The sequence below is a fragment of the Ictalurus punctatus genome, chromosome 19 (assembly GCF_001660625.3).
Source record: "Ictalurus punctatus breed USDA103 chromosome 19, Coco_2.0, whole genome shotgun sequence".
Lineage (NCBI taxonomy): Eukaryota > Metazoa > Chordata > Actinopteri > Siluriformes > Ictaluridae > Ictalurus > Ictalurus punctatus.
In genome coordinates, this window is record NC_030434.2 from 6,589,120 (window position 1) to 6,613,389 (window position 24,270).

General features: G+C 38.7%; 1 protein-coding gene across 2 annotated transcripts in view; it reads left to right on the forward strand.

The window, feature by feature from the left end:
• The first annotated feature begins 385 nt into the window (after positions 1-385).
• The window catches only part of LOC108280063 (myelin regulatory factor like), a 28,799-nt gene continuing 4,914 nt past the window's right edge, over positions 386-24,270 (forward strand). Inside the window, exons 1-21 of one of the 2 annotated variants that reach the window (XM_047162171.2) lie at positions 386-625; positions 4,344-4,433; positions 5,875-5,962; positions 6,790-6,851; positions 7,057-7,168; positions 7,262-7,438; positions 8,449-8,552; positions 8,669-8,813; positions 10,273-10,468; positions 10,599-10,675; positions 10,780-10,890; positions 11,116-11,206; positions 12,029-12,229; positions 12,393-12,501; positions 13,126-13,235; positions 13,835-13,998; positions 14,499-14,544; positions 14,652-14,740; positions 15,289-15,351; positions 15,541-15,590; positions 24,001-24,183. In XM_047162171.2, coding sequence (XP_047018127.1) covers positions 4,388-4,433; positions 5,875-5,962; positions 6,790-6,851; positions 7,057-7,168; positions 7,262-7,438; positions 8,449-8,552; positions 8,669-8,813; positions 10,273-10,468; positions 10,599-10,675; positions 10,780-10,890; positions 11,116-11,206; positions 12,029-12,229; positions 12,393-12,501; positions 13,126-13,235; positions 13,835-13,998; positions 14,499-14,544; positions 14,652-14,740; positions 15,289-15,351; positions 15,541-15,590; positions 24,001-24,183 — 2,224 coding nt within the window. In that variant the 5' untranslated portion in view covers positions 386-625; positions 4,344-4,387. Of the gene's footprint in view, positions 626-4,343; positions 4,434-5,874; positions 5,963-6,789; positions 6,852-7,056; positions 7,439-8,448; positions 8,553-8,668; positions 8,814-10,272; positions 10,469-10,598; positions 10,676-10,779; positions 10,891-11,115; positions 11,207-12,028; positions 12,230-12,392; positions 12,502-13,125; positions 13,236-13,834; positions 13,999-14,498; positions 14,545-14,651; positions 14,741-15,288; positions 15,352-15,540; positions 15,591-24,000; positions 24,184-24,270 lie in introns of both variants that reach the window. The other variant, XM_017494818.3, reaches the window with a different exon arrangement.

A 24,270-nucleotide genomic window follows, 5' to 3' on the forward strand; every position in this document is an offset into this window, starting at 1 on the left:
TGATATAAAATCTGAATAAGTGGTGGAGGTCAATGAGACAGATATTGCCGAGAAAGTAAACAGAATATGGCTTTAATTTATTCAGAAAATGCTCATAAAATGTTGGTGTTTGGTTGAATAGTCATTTCCACCACCATAAAGGCTGTCTACAGGAGCAATGCTGCTTCATTAGACAGATCAGAGACAGACTGTATCCCTGAGATGTCATGGCTATGTTTGTTTTATAAGACCTGACTGATAAGCAACTGTTTCCACCAGGTTTTCTACAGCATAGCTCTTTCCCATCTAATTCAGGCCATAAAAACTCAACATTTATTACTCTGAGCAAGGCCACCAGCCCCTCCTGCACATACACACAGGTGTACGCCTGCGCAGGACGGGCGGATGGAGTTTGCCTCAGCGATCACCGAACAAAGTACATGTTAGTTTCAACAACAGCCGCCATTTCTATTGAACTACGTAAATTCACAATAGAAAATATTTAGCAATTGAACATTACACGGAACACCATCTGCCCGTGGTGTGGAGTATGTACTAGTGTCTGCAATGATGTTGGATTACACTTGAATGAGAAGCTGACAGGTGAACCTTCAACAGAATCTGGAAACTTTATTGTGAAGAAACGGTGAGATCTGTCTTTAATACGATCAAATCTATATCATTTGGCCAAAAAGTTTAGTTCTTTCGATGAATTAATCAAATTCTTCATTTTTAAACAGTGGTATTCGTTGTATTTTTTTAATATCAGCTTTTGGTTTTGATTTATTTGTTATCATGTTGCACAGATTAACAGATGAGTATCAGTGTAGCTTTACGTAAGTAAGTGTGGTGTATACCTCTAATAGCTGGCAAATTGTTGCTGATTAGCACTAAAGAGAATTGCTCTTAAAGGGGGTTGCGTCATCTTGGGACTTTTATGTATCCAGGACACTGCTTGTAAATTCAGTTAGATTAAATTATTGACTCCAAGTCTACTAATAAACAAAGGGATCAACAAGTTGCCATACTGTACAAGCTGCATTGAAGATAAATAATATAACACTAAAGAATCATCAAGGAACTACAGAGTTGCATGTATTTATTTCTGTAAAGCTGCTTTGTGACAGTGTCCACTGTTAAAAGTGTTTTCAAATAGAACTGAATTGAATTGAACTTGTGACTGTGCTACAGGCCATCGCCAAGCTTCTAGAAAGAACTAGGTATAAAATGTTAAAATAACAGAAATACAACAATCCATCAAGCTACCAACGGTAGGTAAAGTGGAAATCCATCTAGGTTTATTATACGCAAAATCAAACCTCCCACTCGACCTCCTTCGGAGACATATGGGAAAGACGAGATTCCACAGGGACAAATCGAAGTGTGAATCATAAAAATGAAAGGTCTTGGTGAATGCCAGAATCAAAGAGGAAGAACACTGGAAAAGAGCTGAACAGGAAGCATCTATAAATAGCTGACTGATCCTGTGTGAGAAGAAACACTGTTTAGACAGTAACCCAACAATGAAGGTTGGTGAGAAGTCCTCAAGAGATTATACTCCAGACAGGAGACAAAACAACATAACATAAAATATTAATTTTACTATGTATGACGAAGAAACAATTAAGCAACTAGACACACTTTGAACAAAAATGAAATATTAATTCAAATGTTTATCAAACAAAGCAAATATTAAGGTAAAAAAAAGATCACTGCATTAACTGGAAGAATCCAAACAACAGTCTTATGGACCATTTTGATATAAAGATATGCAACATTGAAAATATTTTACTCCTAACATTATGATCAAATGAGATAAAGAATGAAGATTTGTGAAGAACTAACCAAGATATCCAATCAATGAGCCTTATTTATCAAAGCTTCAGATTGTTTAATTGGTCATGATTTTCTATACAGATCATCTTTAGTAACTGCTTTATGCCGGTCAGGGTGAATTGATCGATCGTTATATCCCGGTAAGACTGGGTGCAAGTCACAAGGAAAATTCACCCTGGATGGGACACCAGTCCATCATAGGGCAACATACAGTGCATCCGGAAAGTATTCACAGCGCTTCACTTTTCCCACATTTTGTTATGTTACAGCCTTATTCCAAAATGGATTAAATTCATTATTTTCCTCAAAATTCTACAAACAATACCCCATAATGACAACATGAAAGAAGTTTGTTTGAAATCTTTGCAAATTTATTCAAAATAAAAACAAAAAAATCACATGTACATAAGTATTCACAGCCTTTGCCATGACACTCAAAATTGAGCTCAGGTGCATCCTGTTTCCACTGATCATCCTTAAGATGTTTCTACAACCTGATTGGAGTCCACCTGTGGTAAATTACGTTGATTGGACATGATTTGGAAAGGCACACACCTGTCTATATAAGGTCCCACAGCTAACAATGCATGTCAGAGCACAAACCAAGCCATGAAGTCCAAGGAATTGTCTGTAGACCTCCGAGACAGGCTTGTATCGAGGCACAGATCTGGGAAAGGGTACAGAAACATTTCTGCAGCATTGAAGATTCCAATGAGCACAGTGGCTTCCATCATCCGTAAATGGAAGAAGTTTGGAACCAGCAGGACCCTTCCTAGAGCTGGCCACCCGGCCAGACTGAGCGATCGGGGAGAAGGGCCTTAGCTGGGAGGTGATCAAAAACCCGATGGTCACTCTGACAGAGCTCCAGCATGCCTCTGTGGAGAGAGGAGAACCTTCCAGAAGAACAACTGTCTCTGCAGCACTCCACCAATCAGGCCTGAATGGTAGAATGGCCAGACGGAAGCCACTCCTCAGTAAAAGGCACATGAGAGCATACCTGGAGTTTGCCAAAAGGCACCTGAAGGACTCTCAGACCAAAGATTGAACAAAGATTGAACTCTTTGGCCTGAATGGCAAGTGTCATGTCTGGAGGAAACCAGGCACCAGTCGTGGCCAATGCCATCCCTACAGTGAAGCATGGTGGTGGCAGCATCATGCTGGGGATGTTTTTCAGTGGCAGGAACTGGGAGACTAGTCAGGATCGAGGAAAAGATGAATGCAGCAATGTACAGAGACATCCTTGATGAAAACCTGCTCCAGAGCGCTCTGTACCTCAGACTGGGGCGAAGGTTTATCTTCCAACAGGACAATGACCCTAAGCACACAGCCAAGATAACAAAGGAGTGGCTACAGGACAACTCTGTGAATGTCCTTGAGTGGCCCAGCCAGAGCCCAGACTTGAACCTGATTGAACATCTCTGGAGAGATCTGAAAATGGCTGTGCACCAACACTCCCCATCCAACCTGATGGAGCTTGAGAGGTCCTGCAAAGAAGAATGGGAGAAACTGCCCAAAATAGGTGTGCCAAGCTTGTAGCATCATTCTCAAAAAGACTTCAGGCTGTAATTGGTGCCAAGTTGCTTCAACAAAGTACTGAGCAAAGGCTCAGTATTTTATTTTGAATAAATTTGCAAAGATTTCAAACAAACATCTTTCACGTTGTCATTATGGGGTATTGTTTGTAGAATTTTGAGGAAAATAATGAATTTAATCCATTTTGGAATAAGGCTGTAACATAAAATGTGGGAAAAGTGAAGTGCTGTGAATACTTTCTAGATGAACTGTACACACAAACATTCATCCACACCCTTTCAGCTGCTCCAGTTCATGGTCACAACATTGGATCACCTGTCCACATATTGATTCTGGCACTGAGAATGGCTGAGGCTGGTTCCCTGACTGGGAATTGAACCTGGGCTACAGCTACATTGGCCCAACTGGTGTGTAAGTCAGCCACACTTAAAAGCCAGGACTAAGTGACCAATAAGTGACCGATCTGGTATGTCTCAAGCTGCAATGTGCCATACAATCCCTAGTGTGCTGAGTGCCAATGTTGGCTTCTTCATGGATACATCAGGTTTCCTCATGACACGTCTTCCTGCATTTCCAAGAGTTCTGCCCAACAGATGCCTGACACATTCAGCAATTAAATGAATTCAACAATTCAACATGATCACCTAAGAAGATATCTTTTCTCCCCTCCATTTTCATTTCAAACCATTTTCTTCTCATCTCACTTAATTCACACCTAATTCATCTTTTCTATAATTTGTCTCCAGATTTGAGCCTTTTTCAGGTGCTGGTTCACTGCTAAGTAATATATTCTTCATTGGCATAGAAGTGAGTTAAAGTAACTTAAGGCCAAGGCTTGTAAGTGTTAAAAATTTGTCCTTAAAAGTCTGGATTTTTAAAATATATATTTTTGTTCCTTTTCCTGCTAATTTGAACCATAATTTTTTTTGTTAAGGCTGTAATATGTGGAGGTTAAAAATATAGCATTAGACTCATAAACTGTCTGTGCTAAACAGGGGGAGTAAAGCGGAGGCAGTACAGCAGGTCTGGGAAAGGTCTGATGGATGTACTCGGTGAAAATGAGGCCCTGCAGCAGTTTTTTGATGGTGAGACCTACATAATGTCACGGTGTCATTTTCTGTTAAACATTATGACTAACTATGTCTCCGTACAAGAAACTGACTCATGTTTTGAGTTAATTACAACAATTAGATCTTTCTTTAACATGTGTACAAAAATGTTTGCATTACTTTTCTTGTCTAATGCTCAACAATCCCTGGTTTTGCTTCACCAGCTGTTTAGTCAATCTGTTATATGTTGTAAGAATTTAAATGAGCAAATCCAATTTTGGAATTCCGTACAAATCAAGTTATCAAGTGGAGGGTTAGAGTTAGCAATCACCACGTCTCCAACCCTATCCTCAAACTTATAGAATGCTTGCCCATACATGAGTCATCTTGAGTTACGGATGTTCGAAAAGAATATTCTTCAATGCCCATATAAGTTAACATTTTTGTTTTCATCTTAAGATTAATGGTGCACTTTTTTAACTTTTGTCCTGCTCCAAAGCTGAAGTGGGATTTGTTAAAAAAAAAAAAAAAAAAGCTCCCACACAAGCTGTTATATGACACAGATTTTATATGAGCAGCTGATCAAGGTACATCTAGTCAAAGAATGTAGATGAGATCCTGGGAGTGACTGCTTCCTGGATGTTATTCTGGCGTGTTCTGTTAATTGTAGTATTACAGGCATTGTTATAATTAATACACACCATTTTGGCTCACTGTGACAGCAGTGTACAGATTTCCAGACTTTGTTCCCTAATCCATGAGTGCATGAAGACCTTTTTGTATTCACATCTTGGTCATTGGTGACTGACTGAGGTGTGAATGAATGTGTGTGCATGGTACCCACTGTTAGCCTGACATCCCATCCAGGATGTATTCCCACTTGAAGCTCAGTGTTTTCAGGATCAGCTCTGGATCCACAGGATAAAGCAGCTACTGAAGATATCGAAATGAACGAATGAATGATCTCTTGTGGAGAAACATACTGTAGCATCCGGTACTGTATTTTTGGTGTAGTTGCAACATATCGTCATACGTTCAAGGTCACATTTATGTATGAACAAAAGTCACAGAGCTATTAAGTCAAGGCCATAATGTTGCAGCAATAATGTACAATACCCAAGGGAAAGCATTGATTGTTTATGAGTCAGAAGAATCACTGTGTTTTATGTTGTAAGCTTCCTTGGTTTGGCATTGTACCTTACTGTAATATACAGTATGTTAGCTTTAATTTTCTACAAGAAACGCATAATGTAACAGCACACAGTGCATTTCACTGTTTTTTGCATGTAAAGCTTATATATACACATTCATGATTTTACACAGAACCTGAACAGCAGTATTTTTTGCAAGGTTATATACTTTGCAAGTGTTTCTCATAGGAGCCTCTGTATGTTGTGAGGTTTTTCCTGATGGTTGAGCAGGAAGATGAGAGTTATGTTGAATGTGAAGATCTGTACACGTGATTTCTGATTTGCAGGGCAGGATGTCAATGGCGTATTGGACAGTGCAGCAGTGGACACCAGCATTCTAGAGCAATATCTGAGCAATGATATCGACCCCACTTTGTGAGTACCAAGTACATTTGCTTTTTTTTCATTTACAGTTTCCTTATACATAATAAGTACATTAACACTACTTAAAAATCAGGTAAACAATGTAAATAAATTTGTTAACACACCCACCCTCTCTCTCTCTCTCTCTCTCTCTCTCTCTCTCTCTCTCTCTCTCTCTCTCTCTATTGTATAAATAGCTTTTCTGATCACTGAGTAAGATTAATGTCAGAGTTATATTACTGTTATGTAACTTATCAAGAGTGAAATATATATCATTGATGACCCAGCGCTGTTGAATTCTCAAATATGAGAAACTGTTGATTCATTTTCTCAGTTCTTTTCTTGCTTTCTTTTTGTCTTGTAGAAGAGAGGTTGGTGAGGGTACGACTGTTTATAGCTGTTATATAACAGGAACTAACTTGTCTTGTGGACATTGTACAGCATGAAATATAATTATAAATGGATCAAGTGTATGTCATTCTTTAATAAATAAAAAAAAGTGTTGTCAAATTACTGTGGTATAATTGGAATAAATCGCATTGGATTTACTTACATTGGGCTTCATAATACTACCACGTTGCTGATTATTCCCCTATAATAGCACACCGCCAAGTGTTTATTCCTCAAATATGGTGCAGATCAGGGGTCTTTAATCTTATCCAAAAAAGGGCCGGTGTGTATCCAGCCAACCTGGTCTTTGTGGACAAGATTGTTCCCTGGTTTCCAATACAAGGAACAAAATGAGAAACACCACCCAGTCTTTAGAGAAGTGACTTAATGTAGTGTATAAGTATTGTTAATATTTTTCATTGTATCTTTTAAACATTTATTTTTTACAGTATGTTACCTGAATCACCTCCAGATTCAGGTTCAGAACCTTGTTCTCCTCCACAAATTCCAGGTAACAACCAGAAGCAATATATACATGTATACATGATCAGTCAAAAACCTTTTGGACATCGAAACTGCAATATCATAGAAATTGGTGCACATTCATAAAAAAACAATATCTCTAAGAAAAACAGGATTTCTTTGGACGTGTCCTCATTTTCCTGCACAACTCTAAGACACGTTTTGTCATGATGCCACTCCCTTTTTTCCTCCAGATGTCCACTTTGGCTCTGACTTATCTACTGAGCAGCTGGATCCCGGCTTGCACACCTCAACAGGACAGACTCCCGCTCCTTTCTGTCATCTTAAAGCTATATCATCCTCTCAGTATGATTTGGGAAACTCCATGAAGCATATAAAGACCATATCACCTGATACAGCTCAGATTGTGTGTGATTCATCCTTACACTATCCATACAGCAGCCCAGCTGAGAGCTGCATTCAGACCGCCACACCACCAGTACAGCATGCTCCTATAGATGCAATCAGAGGCTACACAGAAGCTGCCACTTCCAGCACATCTCCATGCCTTACCTCCTTACCTCATGGTGTATGTGTGGACCCGTACATGGCCTCCAAACCTGGCCTGAACGCAGGGTGAGGAATGTTTCCATGTAGCTAGTGTTACTTGAACACAGTGTTTAGAATGTTTGTGAATTTCTGAAAAGTGGAATTGTTATATGACTCTATCAAATGTCCGTATGGAAATACCCAGGCAGAGTGAAAAAGTGCAACAACAAAAAAATCACTCCCTGTGTCAAAATAAAATATAATTTCAGAAAATAGAAAAAATATATATATATTTTTTCCTTTTTATATCTTATAAAAGTAAAGTACCAATTTACTTAAAACAGATGGATTTAAAACCAGTGGCTGCTCATCTGTAGGGGCATGTGGGGGGGGCAGAGCGAAATGTTAAATCTTCATAAACTCCATACATTTTAAATTCCATTAGATTACCTCTTTTGAGTGACCAACAATTTAAACTAATGTTTGCAATTTGACAGATAACTAGAAATTCCATTGATTCGCTCTCTGTTCTAGATGTTGTACAATCCTGGGACAGCGTATTCACTGCCCCATTTAGATGCATAAAGTTATTATTGCACCAACTGGTCAATAATGGCACTAATAGACACCCATTGGGGATGGAATCACGCTGCCCCATGCTTTAGGGAGGAGCATAAGACAGGATAGTTAATGAGATGGTTGCAAGGATTGTGCCAAGTTGGCCTAGTTAAAATACTCCACAGCCACCAAGATCTTGTTTTATAACAAATAATTGGAATTAAATCTAATACTTTTCTGCAAACAAAAGCAAAGTCTTAGTGCAGACAGTGTGTCTGTGGTGTATAGAACCATTTCTATGTAAGATATGTTACAAAGATTGAGAGAGGGAACGAGGAACTATGGAGTGGATAATGTCTGTACGTCAGAAATGTGTGTGCACCATGGTGACCTTGTTTCCCAGGCAAAGGCTAAGAAACAGAAGGAAAATGTGTCTTCCTTTTCCAATTCATTTTTTTTTTTAGCTAGGTTCAGGTCTTCTGTGTTGGTTTTTGAGATGTAGTTGGGATGAAAATCATCATTTCCATTTCTTTTGACAGGCAAATGTTACCTGAAAAAAATAAGAGAAAGCGCTCAAACTCTTTCGATGTAAACACAGATGACAGCCAATGGAGAGAGCCAGTTTGGACCAAGCCTTCATTTTGTGGGTGTTGAATGTATTAAATGATGAACACTATCATCACTATCATCTGATTCAAAATAAGAACAAAGGTTGAAGCTTAATTTGAAGTCTTTCTCTGTGTCACGTTCTGTTCATAGGTCCTGAGAGTGGCACATGTGAAATGCCAGGCTATGACGGTGATGTCCATGCAGCAAGTCCAGCAATGACATACCAGCTACTGAAATGGGACCACTATCAAACAAACCAGTGGAGCAGTCTCTACAACAGCAGCTTCCAAACTATGTAAGCCTTTTCAGGCACATTCACAACATCTTGCACGATGTTCATAATAATTTCATTCTGTTAAAAAAGTCAAACATAAAACACAGAAGCAATGATAGTATTGAGAGAAAATGTATGTTTCCAAATGGATGGTGTTACTTAACCCCTAGTCTCTGGAATACAAAGGTATTGCAGATAGTTGCTAATGCCAGTAAAAAAAAAAAAAAAAAAAAAAAAAGCCTATACAATTGAGGCCAAAGGTTTACATACACCCTATGCTAAAGACATTCAAAATAAAATTTTCACAAGTCCACACATTTCCTGTTACCATATACTGTACCGTATTTTTGTGTAAAGTCAATTAAGGCAAAAATGAGGAATTTTTGCTCATTCCTCCTGACATAACTGGTGTAACTCAGTCAGGTTTATGGGCTTCCTTTCTCAGACATGCTTTTTTTTGTTCGGCCCACAGATTTTTTTATGGGATTCAGGTCAGGGATTTGTGAAGGCTGCTTTAATACTTTTGCTTTGGAGATATGCTTAGGATCATTGCCCTGCCGAAAGACCCAGTTGTGACCAAGTTTTAACTTTTTGTCTGATGTCTTGATGTGTTGCTTAAGTAATTTTTGAGAATCCTCCATCTTCAACATGCCGTCTATTTTCCGATGTGCACCAGTTCCTTTACCAGCAAAACACCCCAATTATATGATGCTGCCAACCCCGTGCTTCACAGTTGAGATGGTTTTCCTCCAAATATAGCGCTGATCATTTTGGCCAAACAGTTACATTTGTGTTTCATCTGACCAGAGAACACTCCTCCAAAAGGCCGGTGATCACCTGCAAACTTCAGTGTGGCTTTGATATGCCAGTCTTGGAGAAGGGACTTATTCCTGACATGACAGAATTTTAGGCCATGGTGATGTAGGACCCTCTTAATGGTGGATGTATATAGTTTGGTACCTGATGCCTAAAACTCCTTCATTAGTTCCTTTGCTGTTGTCTTGGGGTGAATTGAATCTTTAGTTGAACCTAGGTTCTTTCATCACTTGGAATAAATTTGTGACTCTTTTTCTGAATGATGCAGTGTCTGTATGGTGCCAGAATCTTCCAAACTTCCAGACTGTTTAAAGAGACAGTCAACGTGGTGTATGTAAACTTTTAACCCCACTGGAAGTCTGATATAGTTAATCAATGCTGAAATAAATCTGTTTGTAACTGATTGTTTTAAATTTACCTGTCATGTGAACAAAGCCCTAATTGACTCATGAAAACATATGTATGTTAACATGAAATGTGTAGAGCTATGAAAAACTGATGAATATCGTAATAGCCTAGGTGTACAGTATGTAAACTTTTTGCCTCAACTGTACTTCCCTTTATATGGAAAATTATGCCTGTAGTCCCAAACAGTAAGTACTGCTCCTTTTAGCACAGAGTTGACTGAATATGATGTTTCTTGTATTGGTCGTGCACTTCACAGCCTGCCACCAGGTTACCATGTGGACACAGATAAAGGTTTCAGCTACTCGACAGCTGATGAAGCGTTCGTGTGCCAGAAGAAAAACCACTTCCAAGTCACAGTACACATTGGGATGGCTGGAGACCCCAAATATGTGAAGACACCAGCAGGTCCTATGCCTGTTGATGGCTTCCAAGTGAAAGTCTTCGGAATCAAGGTTAATGTCTAATACTCATTTCTGTGTGAAAATAAATTTCTGGGTTGCCTCCAAAGAATGTTTTTTTTTTTTTGGTTGTTTTTTAAACATGCCAGTTTAAACCGGTGCATTGAATTCACTTTATTTTCAGCTTGAGGCTCAGAGCCACCACATCACCATCGAGCAGTCACAGTCAGACCGCAGCAAAAAACCCTTCCTGCCAGTCCAGTAAATGTTCATTTTAGACTTCTCTACTGATGTGATTTAAGATGTCTATATATCACAAGCTCATGTTTTTATATGGCCATTTTATGAGTTTATACTTTTTTCAGAGTAAACTTGCCTGGAAATAAAATAACCAAGATTACGCTCGGAAGATTACACTTCAGTGAAACTACTGCTAATAACATGAGGAAGAAGGGCAAACCCAATCCTGACCAGAGGTGACACACACACATACACACACACACAACACACACAAATCAAATTAAGAGATCACAAAACTGACAGCAATTGCTCTGTTAGATTTTAGCACACTTTTTGATTTGACATTTCAGTCGCCACTGATCTTGTTATAAAGCAGTGAATGGTCTATATGAATTTTACAGAATGGGAAATTTAGCTTTATGTTATGTGTGGTGATTGTGATACTTTTTTTTATTGATCAGGTACTTCCTTCTGGTGGTGGGACTTTATGCTACAGTCAAAGAGAAGAGTTACCTGCTGGTTGCTAACGTATCTGAGAGAATCATTGTCAGGGTACGTTTTGCATAAGTGCACAAATGAAGTCAGTGCACAACCACATTCAATCCTAAAACTGTAAATATGTCTTAAAAATACCTGGATGGGAGACATCCTGGGGAAAACTAAGGTTGCCGCTGGAAGTGATATTAGTGAGGCCAGCAGGGGGTGCTCACTCTGTGGTCTGTGTGGATCCTAATGCCCCAATATAGTTACAGGGACACTATGCTGTAAAAACAGCACTGTCTTGTGGGTGAGACGTTAAACCAAGGTCCTGACTCTCTGTGAAAATGAAAATTTCCCCCATTGGCCCTTATCTGTCATGGCCCCCTAATGATCTCCTTCTCTGAATTGGCTACATCACTCTCTCCTCTCCACCAATAGCTGGTGTGTGGTGAGCATTCTGGCGCAATATGGCTGCCATCACGTTATCCAGGAGGATGCTACACACTGGTGGTGGTTGAGGGGATTCCCCCCCTATACAATGTAAAGTGGTTTGAGTGCCTAGAAAAGCACTATGTAAATCTAAGGAATTATTATTATTATTATTATTATTATTATTATTATTAAAAATACTACTAATAATAATAACAACAACAACAATAATAATAATAATAAGAAGAAGAGGAAGAAGAAGAAGAAGAAGAATAAACCATATACAAACTTTAGAATATGCATATTCACATTGCGTTGGGTTTTGTTACACATGTTAGAGACAAATGGCAAGTAGTGAAACTAACACAATGTTTCCATATTATACCACTGTAACAGTATTATTCAGACTGTAACAGCATAAATGTTGGGATTATTGTTTGTCACATTGATGTTTATCTACATAAGGCCTCGAACCCGGGGCAGTTTGAGAATGACAGCGAGGCGCTTTGGATAAAAGGACAGACCCCAGACTCACTGGTGTGCCAGGGACTGGTGGGAATAAACACTGATTCCCCAGATGAGGCCCTGGTAGTTTGCGGAAACGCCAAAATAATGGGCACAGTCATGCACCCCTCTGACAGCAGAGCGAAGGAGAACATTAAAGAGGTGAGTATCTCACATACACAACATGCTTTCTGTTCCTTAATACACTCAGCTATCCCCAAGTGGACCAGTCATTTACCTGGAAGTCTTTCACAAAACTAAAATGAATCTGGAGGTGGGACGGTCTCCATCATTGACCTTGTGGATGATTCTGATGCCTTCATAGGTGGATTCAACAGAACAGCTGAGGAGAATAGCCCAGATGAGGATTGTTGAATATGACTACAAACCCGAGTTTGCATCAAAGATGGGCATCAACGAGGTGCATGAAACAGGTGTGTATAGCGTTACACATTATAGCATACAGGCCATTTGGGAATAGTAGGATGTTTACAGGCACATTTTATATGAAATTACATTTGACTGTGATTGAATGTTGTATCATGCACCTTCTGATCACTAATCAAATGAAATGTGTTCACTTCTCAAAACCAAGAGATTTTAAGGTAAATTTTAGTGAATATGCACAAGAGCTAATAAATGGTTATTATTTTACAATTGAAGCCTCAGTTCAGGTGGTTTGAATTACTTTTGTGCTTTTAGAGGCAGGGTATAGACATGATCTAACAATCGCCATGAAGTATGAAGATCCATGTGCAGAAGGTTTAATAACAATACAAACAAATCAAGTCCACAAATAACAATGCCAATAAACAGTGTGAGGACAAAATAATAGTAATCACAAAAATCCAGGCACAAAAGGTAATGCAATCTTCAAGGTCAAAATGACAGAGCATGATTATGTCATACATGATAATCACAATAACAGGGTACATGGCTAAGAATTAATCTGATTTATTCCCAAAGGGTTAATTTGTTGGCTTTGTGAACATAATGATCTCGAATAATGCATCAATAGATTCTGACTGTAAAGTAAGCTTTGTTTTTGTCTTTGTCAGGGATTATAGCACAGGAGGTAAGGGAGCTGCTTCCCACAGCGGTGAAAGAAGTAGGAGATGTCACGTGCTCCGACGGACAGAAAATCCCCAACTTCCTCATGGTGGACAAAGTAAGTACCTGAGCTGAGCTCCTCCTTTTTTTATTTACTGACTAATGTGAAAGTCACTTGGTTTTTATTGATGCACAGAGACAGAGGCTCATGACTTCTCATGTCAAAGTTCACATCAGAGTTTGCTGAGAGTGAGCTACAAATATGCCTCTTTCACATCCCATGTCCTTTCCCCTTCAGTGCATTGCCTTTTTCTGTGGCACTAATTTTATGTGTAACTGCTGTTTTATGTAAACAAGCAGAAAAGTCTTCCATATCATTGTAGCAAGGGGTCAAAAATAATGGCTTAAACCATAGATGTTGATATGGTATTCACAAAAATCAACACACGTGACACAATGAAATCTTTTTTTTTTTTTTTTTTTTTAACAACAAAATGGCATATGGACAGAATATCTATAAAATAAATATAATAATTATTATTATTGTGTGGCTTTAAAATATTATTATTATTATTATTATTATTATTATTATTATTATTATTATTATTATACTAAAACTATATCATTTTGTGAAACTAAAACATTAAGTGACATAAAGTAAAGTTGACCATTTTGACACAAACTGATGAGATGAACTTCTGTGTGGATTCCTAACAGGAACAGATCTTTATGGAGAACGTGGGAGCTGTAAAAGAGCTCTGCAAGCTTACTGATAACCTGGAGACACGTATTGAGGAGCTTGAGGTGTGGAACGCACGCCTGGCCAAGCTGAAGAACCTGGGGAGCATGCGGTCCAAAAGCACCTCTGCAAATAAAAAACGGTAAATGTTTTTTTTGTGTATGTGAATAACATTTTATATTGGTTTCCCCTAAACAATAACAACTAATACAGTGGTGGCTTAGCGGTTAAGGCCCTGGGTTACTGATCGGAAGGTCGGGGGTTCAAGCCCTGGCACCGTCAAGCTGGCACTGTTGGGCCCTTGAGCAGGGCCCTTAACCCTCTCTACTCCAGGGACGCCATATCATGGCTGACCCTGTGCTCTGACCCCAACTTCCTGACATGCTGGGGTATGCGAAGAAATGAAATTAATTGTGCTGTGACCAATAAAGATGTAAATAAATGGTATAAACACATGTAATAAAATTTTTTGACCCTATTTGCTGAACAGTTTCTGTTCTCACATGCCTGATCATTGTGTTTGCAGTCATAATAAATAAGCCTTTGGATTAATTGCCAATTAATTTTGTTCAATTTGTCTGTTTTTGTCTGTTGTTTTACTCGCATACGTATAGTTAAATCCTATTTACATTTCTCTTACAGAGGAGTCACTCCCCCACAAAAGCCATCACCACCAAAAACTAGCAAAGTAAGTTAAAACAAACAAACAAACAAACAAAACCCTACTTCTCCTGCACTACCTGATAAATTATGTTCTGTTTTACCAACTCTAAAAATATGGTGTTTCTGTGTCAGGAGTGTGTACGTGAGAAATACCAGTACTGCCTTCAGCACAGAATATTCCAAGCAACCATCATTATGCTTGTGGTAACTATGGCTTTTTGGTGAGTCCTTTTCCATTAGTATATATTTAACACAAACCAAAAGATTTACTGACGATGCAGTACAAGGTAATGTTAAGATAAATATGTTAATATCACCTGAAAAAAACAAAACAAAACAAAGAAAAAAACATAAATATATTAAGCATTGTAGTAGTAGAAGTAGTAGTAGTAGTAGTAGTAGTAGTAGTAGTAGTAGTAGAAGTAGTAGTAGTAGTGCCTGCTATTATATACTTATGACAGTGTTGAAGTTTAGAGAGAAAAGTTTAAAAGTAATTTAAAAAAAACAACATTACACTATATAAAAACAATATTCAAGGGAAAATAAAATTTCATCTAAATTCTCATTGAGAAGATCATACTAATAAGTGTATATGGACAGATTTATGTATTTTACCGTAAATAAAAACCAACTTCAATTAAGTGTACTCAAACATTTTACTAGTAGTCGATATTAATTTGATTTTAACCAGACAGGAATTTTAGTAGTGCACTGACATTGACATTTGTACTGTATGTTTTGTTTTTCTTTCCCATCCATATGGTTCCAGTGCCATCTGTATCACCACACTCTACATGCTCACATTAAGAGAAGAGATTGATTTTGGTTTCAGGTAGAGTGCAGTCATCAGAAACACCATTCACCTCTTCATTCATATCTGTACATTAGGCGTTAAACAATTTTTGTACAGCCTGTATGTTGTATATTAGCATGTATAGCATACAGTATAGCATATGGTACATACTACATTGCAAACATGAATGTTCATCTGTTTGACCTTTCTGTTTCTGAAACCTTGTAGTAATTCCAGTGAGCATCCAATCTATACTACTACAACTATGGCGACTACAGGTAAGAAAAAGTTACGTTTTGTCATCTTTATTACTGTACTGCAGTGAGATACTGAAAATGAACCAAATGAACCACAAATTTGGGGATGGAGTCGGGGTCTGCGTTCCACCTACACTGCACCTCTAATGTTGCATTACACAATACTATATACAATATAGTGGCTTCTAATATATAGACTTAATAAACTGATTTGTAATTCAAATAAATGTTCACTTTACAGATAGACCACACAAATCACCATATAAAGTGTATCAAAGCAACAGTCAAACTGTTGCATCATCTCTAAATCTTGCATTCTTCAAAATAGTCGATACAGTTGAGGCCAAACGTTTACAAATACCTAGGCTAAAGATCTTCAATCTCAGTTTTTCACAACTCCACACATTTCATTAACATACATTTCGTCAGCATTCTGGCTTTTGTAGGAATGCTCTCTGTTCAAATGAAACAAAATGAATTGTTTGTCCATTATGATCAGCGCTATGTATGAAGGAAAAAGGGTGAGGTTTTTAATCTGAAGAACACCATTCCGACTGTGAAGCATGGGGGTGGCAGCATGATGTCGTGGGGGAATTCTACTGGAAAAGGGATTGATGCACTTCAGAAAATAGATGACATCATGAAGAAGGAGAATTACCTTGAAATACTGAAGCAACACGTCAAGACATCAGACAGAAAGATAAAGCTTGGTCGCAACTTGGTCTTCCAGAAGTTACAGTGATCCCAAGAGTGTGATGTGTGGAGTTGCGAAAAATTGAGTTGGAATGTCTTAGACTATGTGTATGTACCTGTTAACTTTTGGTCTCAACTGTATTTGTCTTAATGGTTTCAAATACATGTCTTTGATAATAAGGTTTCAGTGTTTCCAATGACATTTTATTAAAAAAAAAAATTCAGTATGATTTACAATATGCTTTTCTCTTCAAAGGAATAATACAGCCTTTTTCTAACCAGCAAATCTGTAGCATATGTGCGATTACCAAGTACAAGAGTTATGACATTTCCCTGTACTGAGAAAAGAACCGAAAACATGTTCACTCAAAATGTCACTTATAATGAAAGCCAAAGGGCAGCAATAAAAGTCGTAGGATGAGACATATATGAGGAAAAATATCCTACTAAAGCTCCTGCAGTTGCTTACATCCTGTATTACGTCCAAGCTATCTAGAAAATTTTACGGATGCAATACTTACACTTATTGCTATTGGCATGCAACTGAATACAAATGCATTGCTCGGATTGAGTAGATAAGGAAGGAATAACACATGTTCAGACTGTGTTCTAAATTAAACATGTCACACATTTTAAATGTTTATAGTTAGATTTAATGTTATGGAACATCCGAGACACAAGTTAGTTTCTGTTCTCACCTGTGCTCACTGTCCACTTTATTAGGAACATCTGTACACCTGCACATTCATGCAATTATGTAATCAGCCAATCATGTGGCAGCAGCACAATGCAAAAACATCATACAGATACAGGTAAAGAGCTTCAGTTAATGTCCAAATCAAACATCAGAATTAAGAAAAAAGAGAGATCAGAGGAAAATAACCAGACTGGTATGAGCTGACAGGAAGGATATAGTAACTCATATAATTACTCTTTACAACTATGCTGAGGAGAAAAACATCTCAGCATGCACAAAACATCGACCTTGAGGTGGATGGACTACAACACCAGAAGACCACATCGGGTTCCACTCCTGTCAGCCAAGAACAGGAATCTAAGGCTATCATGGGCACATGTCCAGTATCATTGAAACTGGACAGTTGAAGATTAGGAAAAAAAATCACCTGTTCTTTTTCTAGTCTCCAAATGTCCAGTTGAAAGCCTCAGATTCTTGATGGACAGGAGTGGAATCTTATGTGGTCTTCTGTTGTAGCTGTTCTGGGCTGTTGCAGCTCATCCACCTCAAGGTTGTTGTGTTGTGCATTCTGAGATGTTTTTTCTGATTATTTGAGTTACTATAGACTTCCTGTCAGTTCAAACCAGTCTGGTCATTCTTCTGTGTTCTTTCTCATCAATAAGGTGTTTCAGCCTGCACACAGGATGTTTTTCTTTTTCACACCAGTCTGTGTAAACTCTAGAGACTGTTGTGTGTGAAAATCTTTCTTTCTGAAATACTCAAACCAGCCCATCTGGTACCAACAAGCATGCCATGGTTAACGTCATAGAGATCACACATTTTCCATATTCTGATGTTTGATATGAACATTAACTGAGGCTCTTGACTGTATCTGCATGATGTTATGCATTGTGCTGCTGCCACATGATTGGATGATTGGATAAGTGCATAAATATGCAGGTGTACAGGTGTTCCTTTTAAAGTGACTGGTGAGTGTATGCAAGAGTGTAAGCATTAGTTAAGCCAGAGTTAGGGACAAAACGATTTAATTGGGCCTCGCCCTCCCCAGCCCCCTTATTTTTAAACTAAAACTGTCCACACCACTGCTGGAATCTGAGATGTCCATGCATGTTTCGCCTGAGGCGCCCTCGTCCTCTATTGTCTGACCCTCTCCTCTGTTTCCCTGTACTACCTCATCATCATCTGCAGCTATTAGGCATGGCATGCAAGGGGCTAATTCATGAGGGAAAGGATTGTAAATTTGCACAGCACGAATTTATAGCTCAGTAGCTAAAATTCTCTGTAACATTTACAAAATCCAAGCAAACAAATCAATATACAAATTAGATTTGTCTACTGAAACGTTCTCCACTGAGTTTGACTACTTTTTCCTGAACTAGTGTGGTGAAGTGCAGAGTTACACTGACACCAGCGCACAAGTTGTACGTACTCAATAGCTACTTCAATTGTATAGGTTGGTGATTTCTGTAGATTCAATGCGGAAATCTTCATGCAAAGGTAGGCTGTGTAGATTCAGCGCAGATCTATAAATCTTGCCTAGATTTATGTTTTTGTCTAAAATAAGCATAGCAGAGGCACATAGCATAGTAGCTGCAGTTTATTGAGGTAGTAAAAATTAAAGCCTTAAGCTTTAGCCTTAAGCCTTTGGGGGAAACAGTGAAACGCTAGGCTAACATTAGCCCACTAAAAGTGGTAAATGCATTAACATATCCAACCTTGCTTCTTTGATTCTTCACTCTGTCCTTCTAGTTTCATCTGTTGTTACCCAGATGAGGATGGGTAACCTTTTGAGTCTGGTTCTTCTCAAAGTTTTACCTTGATAATATTAATAAGGATAATGAGTCTTTATTAATCACATATACATATGCACAGTGAAATTCTTTTCTTTGCATACGCCAGCATGTTAGGATGTTGGGGTCAGAGCACAGGGTCAGCCATGATACAGCACCCCTGGAGCAGAGAGGGTTAAGGGCTTTGCTCAAGGGCCCAACAGTGGCAGCTTGGCAGTTCTGGGGCTTGAACCCCCGACCTTCTGATCAGTAACCCACAGCCTTAACCACTGAGAAAATCACACATTTAAAATCTGTATGTGTCACATTCCAAGGGTGGAGATGGAAGCAATTGCGGGTGAAAGATTCCAGGCAGAATAATCCAAAGGGTGAGACAAAGTCCGTAGTCGTGAAAACAGGCAGGGGTCGGGCGATCAGGCAAACAAAACGAGGTGAGGCAGAAAACGAGGTCGGGTACGGAAACACTGGTCAAAATACACTAAGGCAAAGCTCATTAGAAAACAGGTTGGCAAAACGGCAGAGCACAAGTCTACTGAATGTATTACTTTGCAAAGTCTGTTTGCTTCCAAATGCTGTAGTAAGAGTGTGTATGTGATTGGAAGCAGCTGTGTGCGATTAGAACTCCAGGGAAGGTGAGCGCATGCGTGTGTGGGAAGTGTAGTTCTCGGCGGCCATGTTTGTAGTCAGAGGTGTCTCCTGGGAAACTGAGTCTTGGCTTGGCTGTGATATGACCACATGGTTCTATCAAGCTGCTTTGATACAATGTCCATTGCTAAAAGCGCTATACAAATAACATGTAATTTAAATTAATAGTTTCAGAAATTTCACCATTTGCTGTCTTGCCTGTGTGATGTTATCTTCTTTTTTTTCTTTGGTTTTCTCCCCCATACGCCGGGCCTGAGTGCATGTTATAGTTGTGATAAACAGCCATTCTCTTTGTTTGTTATTCACCTTAGCTTATGCAGAGCGGTTAAAGTCCCTGTGTTTGAACAATTACTATAGAAACAACTACTCATTAGAATGAGCACATTAATGCGAACCTTTCTTCAAAATACAGCTGGAACCACTGTGTGCACTGTGCTGTTATAGCAAAAATAGAGAATAGATACAAATAGACAATAGAGAGGAACGTTTCATTTTTGGTTTTTGGGGTTTGTTTGTTTTTTAGATACTTTGCCTGAAAGTTTTACGATGATACTCAGAACTGCAAGTGCCAACTACTTCTCAAAAACCACACCTAAGACTTTGATAAAGGAAACACATTTTCGTCTTTTTTAGAACATTCTCTCTCTCTTGTTCATTTAAGAACAAAGAAAAGGACCTCATTTAGACTGCTAGCAACAATGCGTTACATTTTTGTAACATATTCTGATAGATATTCTGATCTTTCTGGAATGTAGCAAACCCCAAAAGGTTGTTTTAATAAAAAATATTATAATGACTGGGGTGTCATCATCATTTCCCCACTCGACTGATCTCTGTTCTCACTAATATCAGTATTGAAATAATGTCTGCATCATTCAATCTTGTTATTAATGTCTTTTTATCAGGCTTGGGCAGTAACGGAATACATGTAACAGTGTTACGTAATCAGGATACAAAAAACAGGCAACTGTTATCCGTTACAGTTACGTCAAAAAACAACATAATAAGATTAGAGGTACATTTTGGAAAAAATGGAAATACTATCAGGATTCTTTTTCATTTAAAATCAAAGAAATGAATCTTTTGACATAACACAATTTAGACAGCTGCTTGATTATAGTTCTGGTTCTCTCTTGCCAGTTGTGGCTCACATGAGCAACCTCCCGGTGCGTGCGCAAATAAATTTATTTGATAGAACTTAACACAAATTATTCTCTGAAATTCTTTTGTTAGGGTGACAAAAACCTTAAAAGACCTTAAAATGGACCAAAAAGACCTTAAAAAAAACATCAGGCCAGGATTTCTAAATTTGAGAAAATGTCCGGGAATCGGCTTTAGTTTCATTATGATGTGCTTATGGTCTAATGCTGCATCATGTGTGCACATGTTTGCATTGCTTTAACCCCTCTCTGTATTTCCTACCTTCTCGCACACCAATTGGTCGATTATAAAAGGCTTGCAGCAACTATTGGCCAAATTCCTGCCTCTCAACTGTTAGCCTACTCTCAGCGAGTGCGCTAAGGTGAAGTGCTGTTGTATATGGCGTCAAACAGTTGCTTGACAATAAATGATTGCTTTCCTGAGTCGAAACACTGCCATCATATTGCTTTCATATTGCAATCATATTGCTTTGTATTACATGACCATTTAAATGTGTATATAATGGTAGAAGGTACACTCACTGCATTTGATATTTTATTTTATTCAGTGGACATTCAAAAGAATGTAGGAAAAATGTAGGAAAACGTGGGCAGAGTGAAACCAATTATATATTTATGTGATGCTAATAGTGTGTCTTTTTCAGCACATTAAAGTCTGCATTCATAGTAACTGTAATGACTGGAAGGAGGCGATGCAGGATGCATGTGCAGTAAAGAGCTTTTATGAGGAAACAGGCAGATAAATCCAAAAAGTGAATCAATAGCGTGGTCAGAAACAGGTAAAAGGTAAAAGGAAAGGTCAGAAACAGGTAAAAGGTCGGGCGATTGGCAAACCGGCATTAACTAGGCAAAACAGAGTCCAATAACGAGGGTGAGAACAAGATCAAAACTATGAGACATGAAACAAGGAACAAACAGCTTGGAATATGGAAAACATTCACGTAATACTTCACACTAAACATTGACACCCGAGGGGTTTAAATAACAAATGTAATCGGGGGGGAACATAAACACCAGAGACACATTAGGACATAACCGATGACATAACGGGGAGGAGACATGACATAAACCATAACAAACCACACACGTGTAAAATGTAAACAAAGTCAGTACATGAAAAACCTGGAAATGCGCCTTTGGGCTTCAGAGCACGCTGCGTGCTCTTGCATTTTGACAGTAACATTGTTTTGAAAGCTATTAAGAACCCCCCCTTCTTGGGTTATGCTGTGAGAAAAAAAAGGAAGGAAGGAAATGGTGCACACATGGAATTCACACTTTTCTCCTTTTACATACTGTAGAGCTAATTCTCAAGCAAGCATGCAAGGACTTGTTTAACATGATCAATCAATATATTGTCAATGTAAGCTATAACAAATTTTCCAAGCATGTTCCTCAAGACATCACTGATGAGACACTGGAAGAATGATGGAGAGTAAGAGAGTCCATATGGCATGAAGCAATACTCGAAGTGGCCAGAGGTGAAGGCCATCTTCCACTCATCACTTTCCCTGATGCAAAGGAGGTTCTAGGCACTGTGCAGATTTTCTTTTGTGAAAATCTTTGAATGAAGTTGTTCCAGAGCTGAGGGGACAAGTGTGAATTTCACTGAGTAGTGGTATTTTACTGTGATTCAAGATGCAAGTTTCAAGATTTTTATTTGTCACATACACCATTATTTACAGTATATAACACAGTAAAATGAAAACATGATTTGGTCCCTAGTAATCAGTACATGGTCAGTGGCCTTGTTTCCCCACAAAAAAGAATCCTGCTGATGAACAAGATGTAGAGGGTTCGATTGTACCCTTGTTACAACAACTGTTGGATTTACTTCATCATTTGTTGCTCTGGCATGGAGAGTGGGCAAATTTGGTTACAAAGTGGGGTGGTTCCAAACATTAGCTCTATGCACAGTCATGTGGGGAGTCTTGGAATTCAAGATATTCTGTGGGAATATTTGTTGGAGTTTTGGTCCCAGGGCTTTCCACTGTAGTTGAAGCAGTCAAGAGGTGGGGAATGTGCAGGCAGTGATCCATGCAATGGGATGACTACTGAATGAGTTCTTTGTCGAACCAGAGATTTGTGTGTCAGGGAGGTGCATCCAGGGAAATCCTAGAATGATGGGATACTTAGTGGTGATGGCGATTAGAAATGAGATATATTCCTGGTGGAATGTGCATGCTTTGAAAAGGAGAGGTTTGGTGCAAAGAGTTATGGTTCTGTTTCCTGAGTCCACCATCAGTAGTGTGAATTTTCAGGGGATGTTGTGGTTTTCAATTTTCAAGTGGTTACATGGGGATGTTCAGTTTTTCAACTGTAGCTTGGTTCATGAAATCGCCAGCATCTCCGGAGTCATTCAGAATTTGTAACCATAGTTCTGCTATGGCACATGACTCCAAATCTCTTTGTCTATTCTGGGAGTAGTGTCTCTGATCATTGTTGCCTGTACTAGGCTTTTCTGGCCTATTATTTATGAGTGAATATGCTTCATTTCAAAGAGATTTCAAAGTGTATTATTGGCAGAAAAACTAAATTTTGGTTAAAAAAAAAAAAAGTTTATCCAGAACAATCCCTGATTTGGGAAAAATATTATTGTTTGAAACAATGAAGAGCTTACACTGAAAGCTGATTTAGTTCTTCTGGGACGTGAACCTGTATGATCTGCCATGAAACTAGGTGAGAGGTTTCAGATGTTAGTTTCCGTATACATGTATGCAAACCTTCACATACGCTAGTAATATATCTGTGATATAATAATTCTTCAATGTAGTTAAATTCATACATTATTGTATCAGACTCTCTTTTCAGTTTTACCCTACTTCCAGTCATCCATTAAACAAAGTGAACTAAGTATCTGCTTCAGCGTGGTAATTGGTAGAGGACTTGTCTGTCTGTCAATGTATGCAAGGCGCATTGGGGTGGTGCACTGGGTGGGAATACTGGGGGGAATGCCAGTCCATTGCAGGGCACCATACACACACGTTCACACACTCATTCACAATTAGGGGCAATTTTGCTTCGAATCCATTTCTGGCACATTTTTGGGATTTGGGCACAGGGATCACTTGGGGAGTGGTGGCTCAACAGTTAAGGCTCTGGGTTACTGATCAGAAGGTCAAGGGTTCAAGCTAACTTGCAACTGTTGGGCCTTTAAACCTTTTTGGTCCAGGGGCGCTGTATCATGGCTGACCCTGCACTCTGACCCCAACTTCCTATCAAGCTGGGATATGCAAAGATAAAGAATTTCACTGTAATGTATATGTGTGAATGTATATGTGACAAATAAAGGCTTCTTCTTCTAAACTAGGGACCTTGGAATAGTGAGACAATAATGTTACCCTCTGCACCATCATTCTCTGTTTTTATAAATGACCCCAATAACACTGCTCTTATGATATGAGCAATATTTTAACTATTTTATATATTTATGTTTATTCCCTTCACAGTCACACCTACTTCTTCCCCTGGCCCTTGGCCACCAGACGTTGATTTCTCTAGCGTGTTTTACTCGGATGAAGTTTATTGTTGTCTACATACTGCATCAACCAAACACATGTCTATCACAACGAGCTCAACTGTTGACCCAGGATTTCAAAAAACACTTTCTTATACCAAAAAGAGTCTGACAGGTGAGTCATACTTCATACTGCATATGGCTGTAACACTGGAGCATACCAATGTTGTTTCTTTTTAATAATATTTATTTTTGTCTTTTC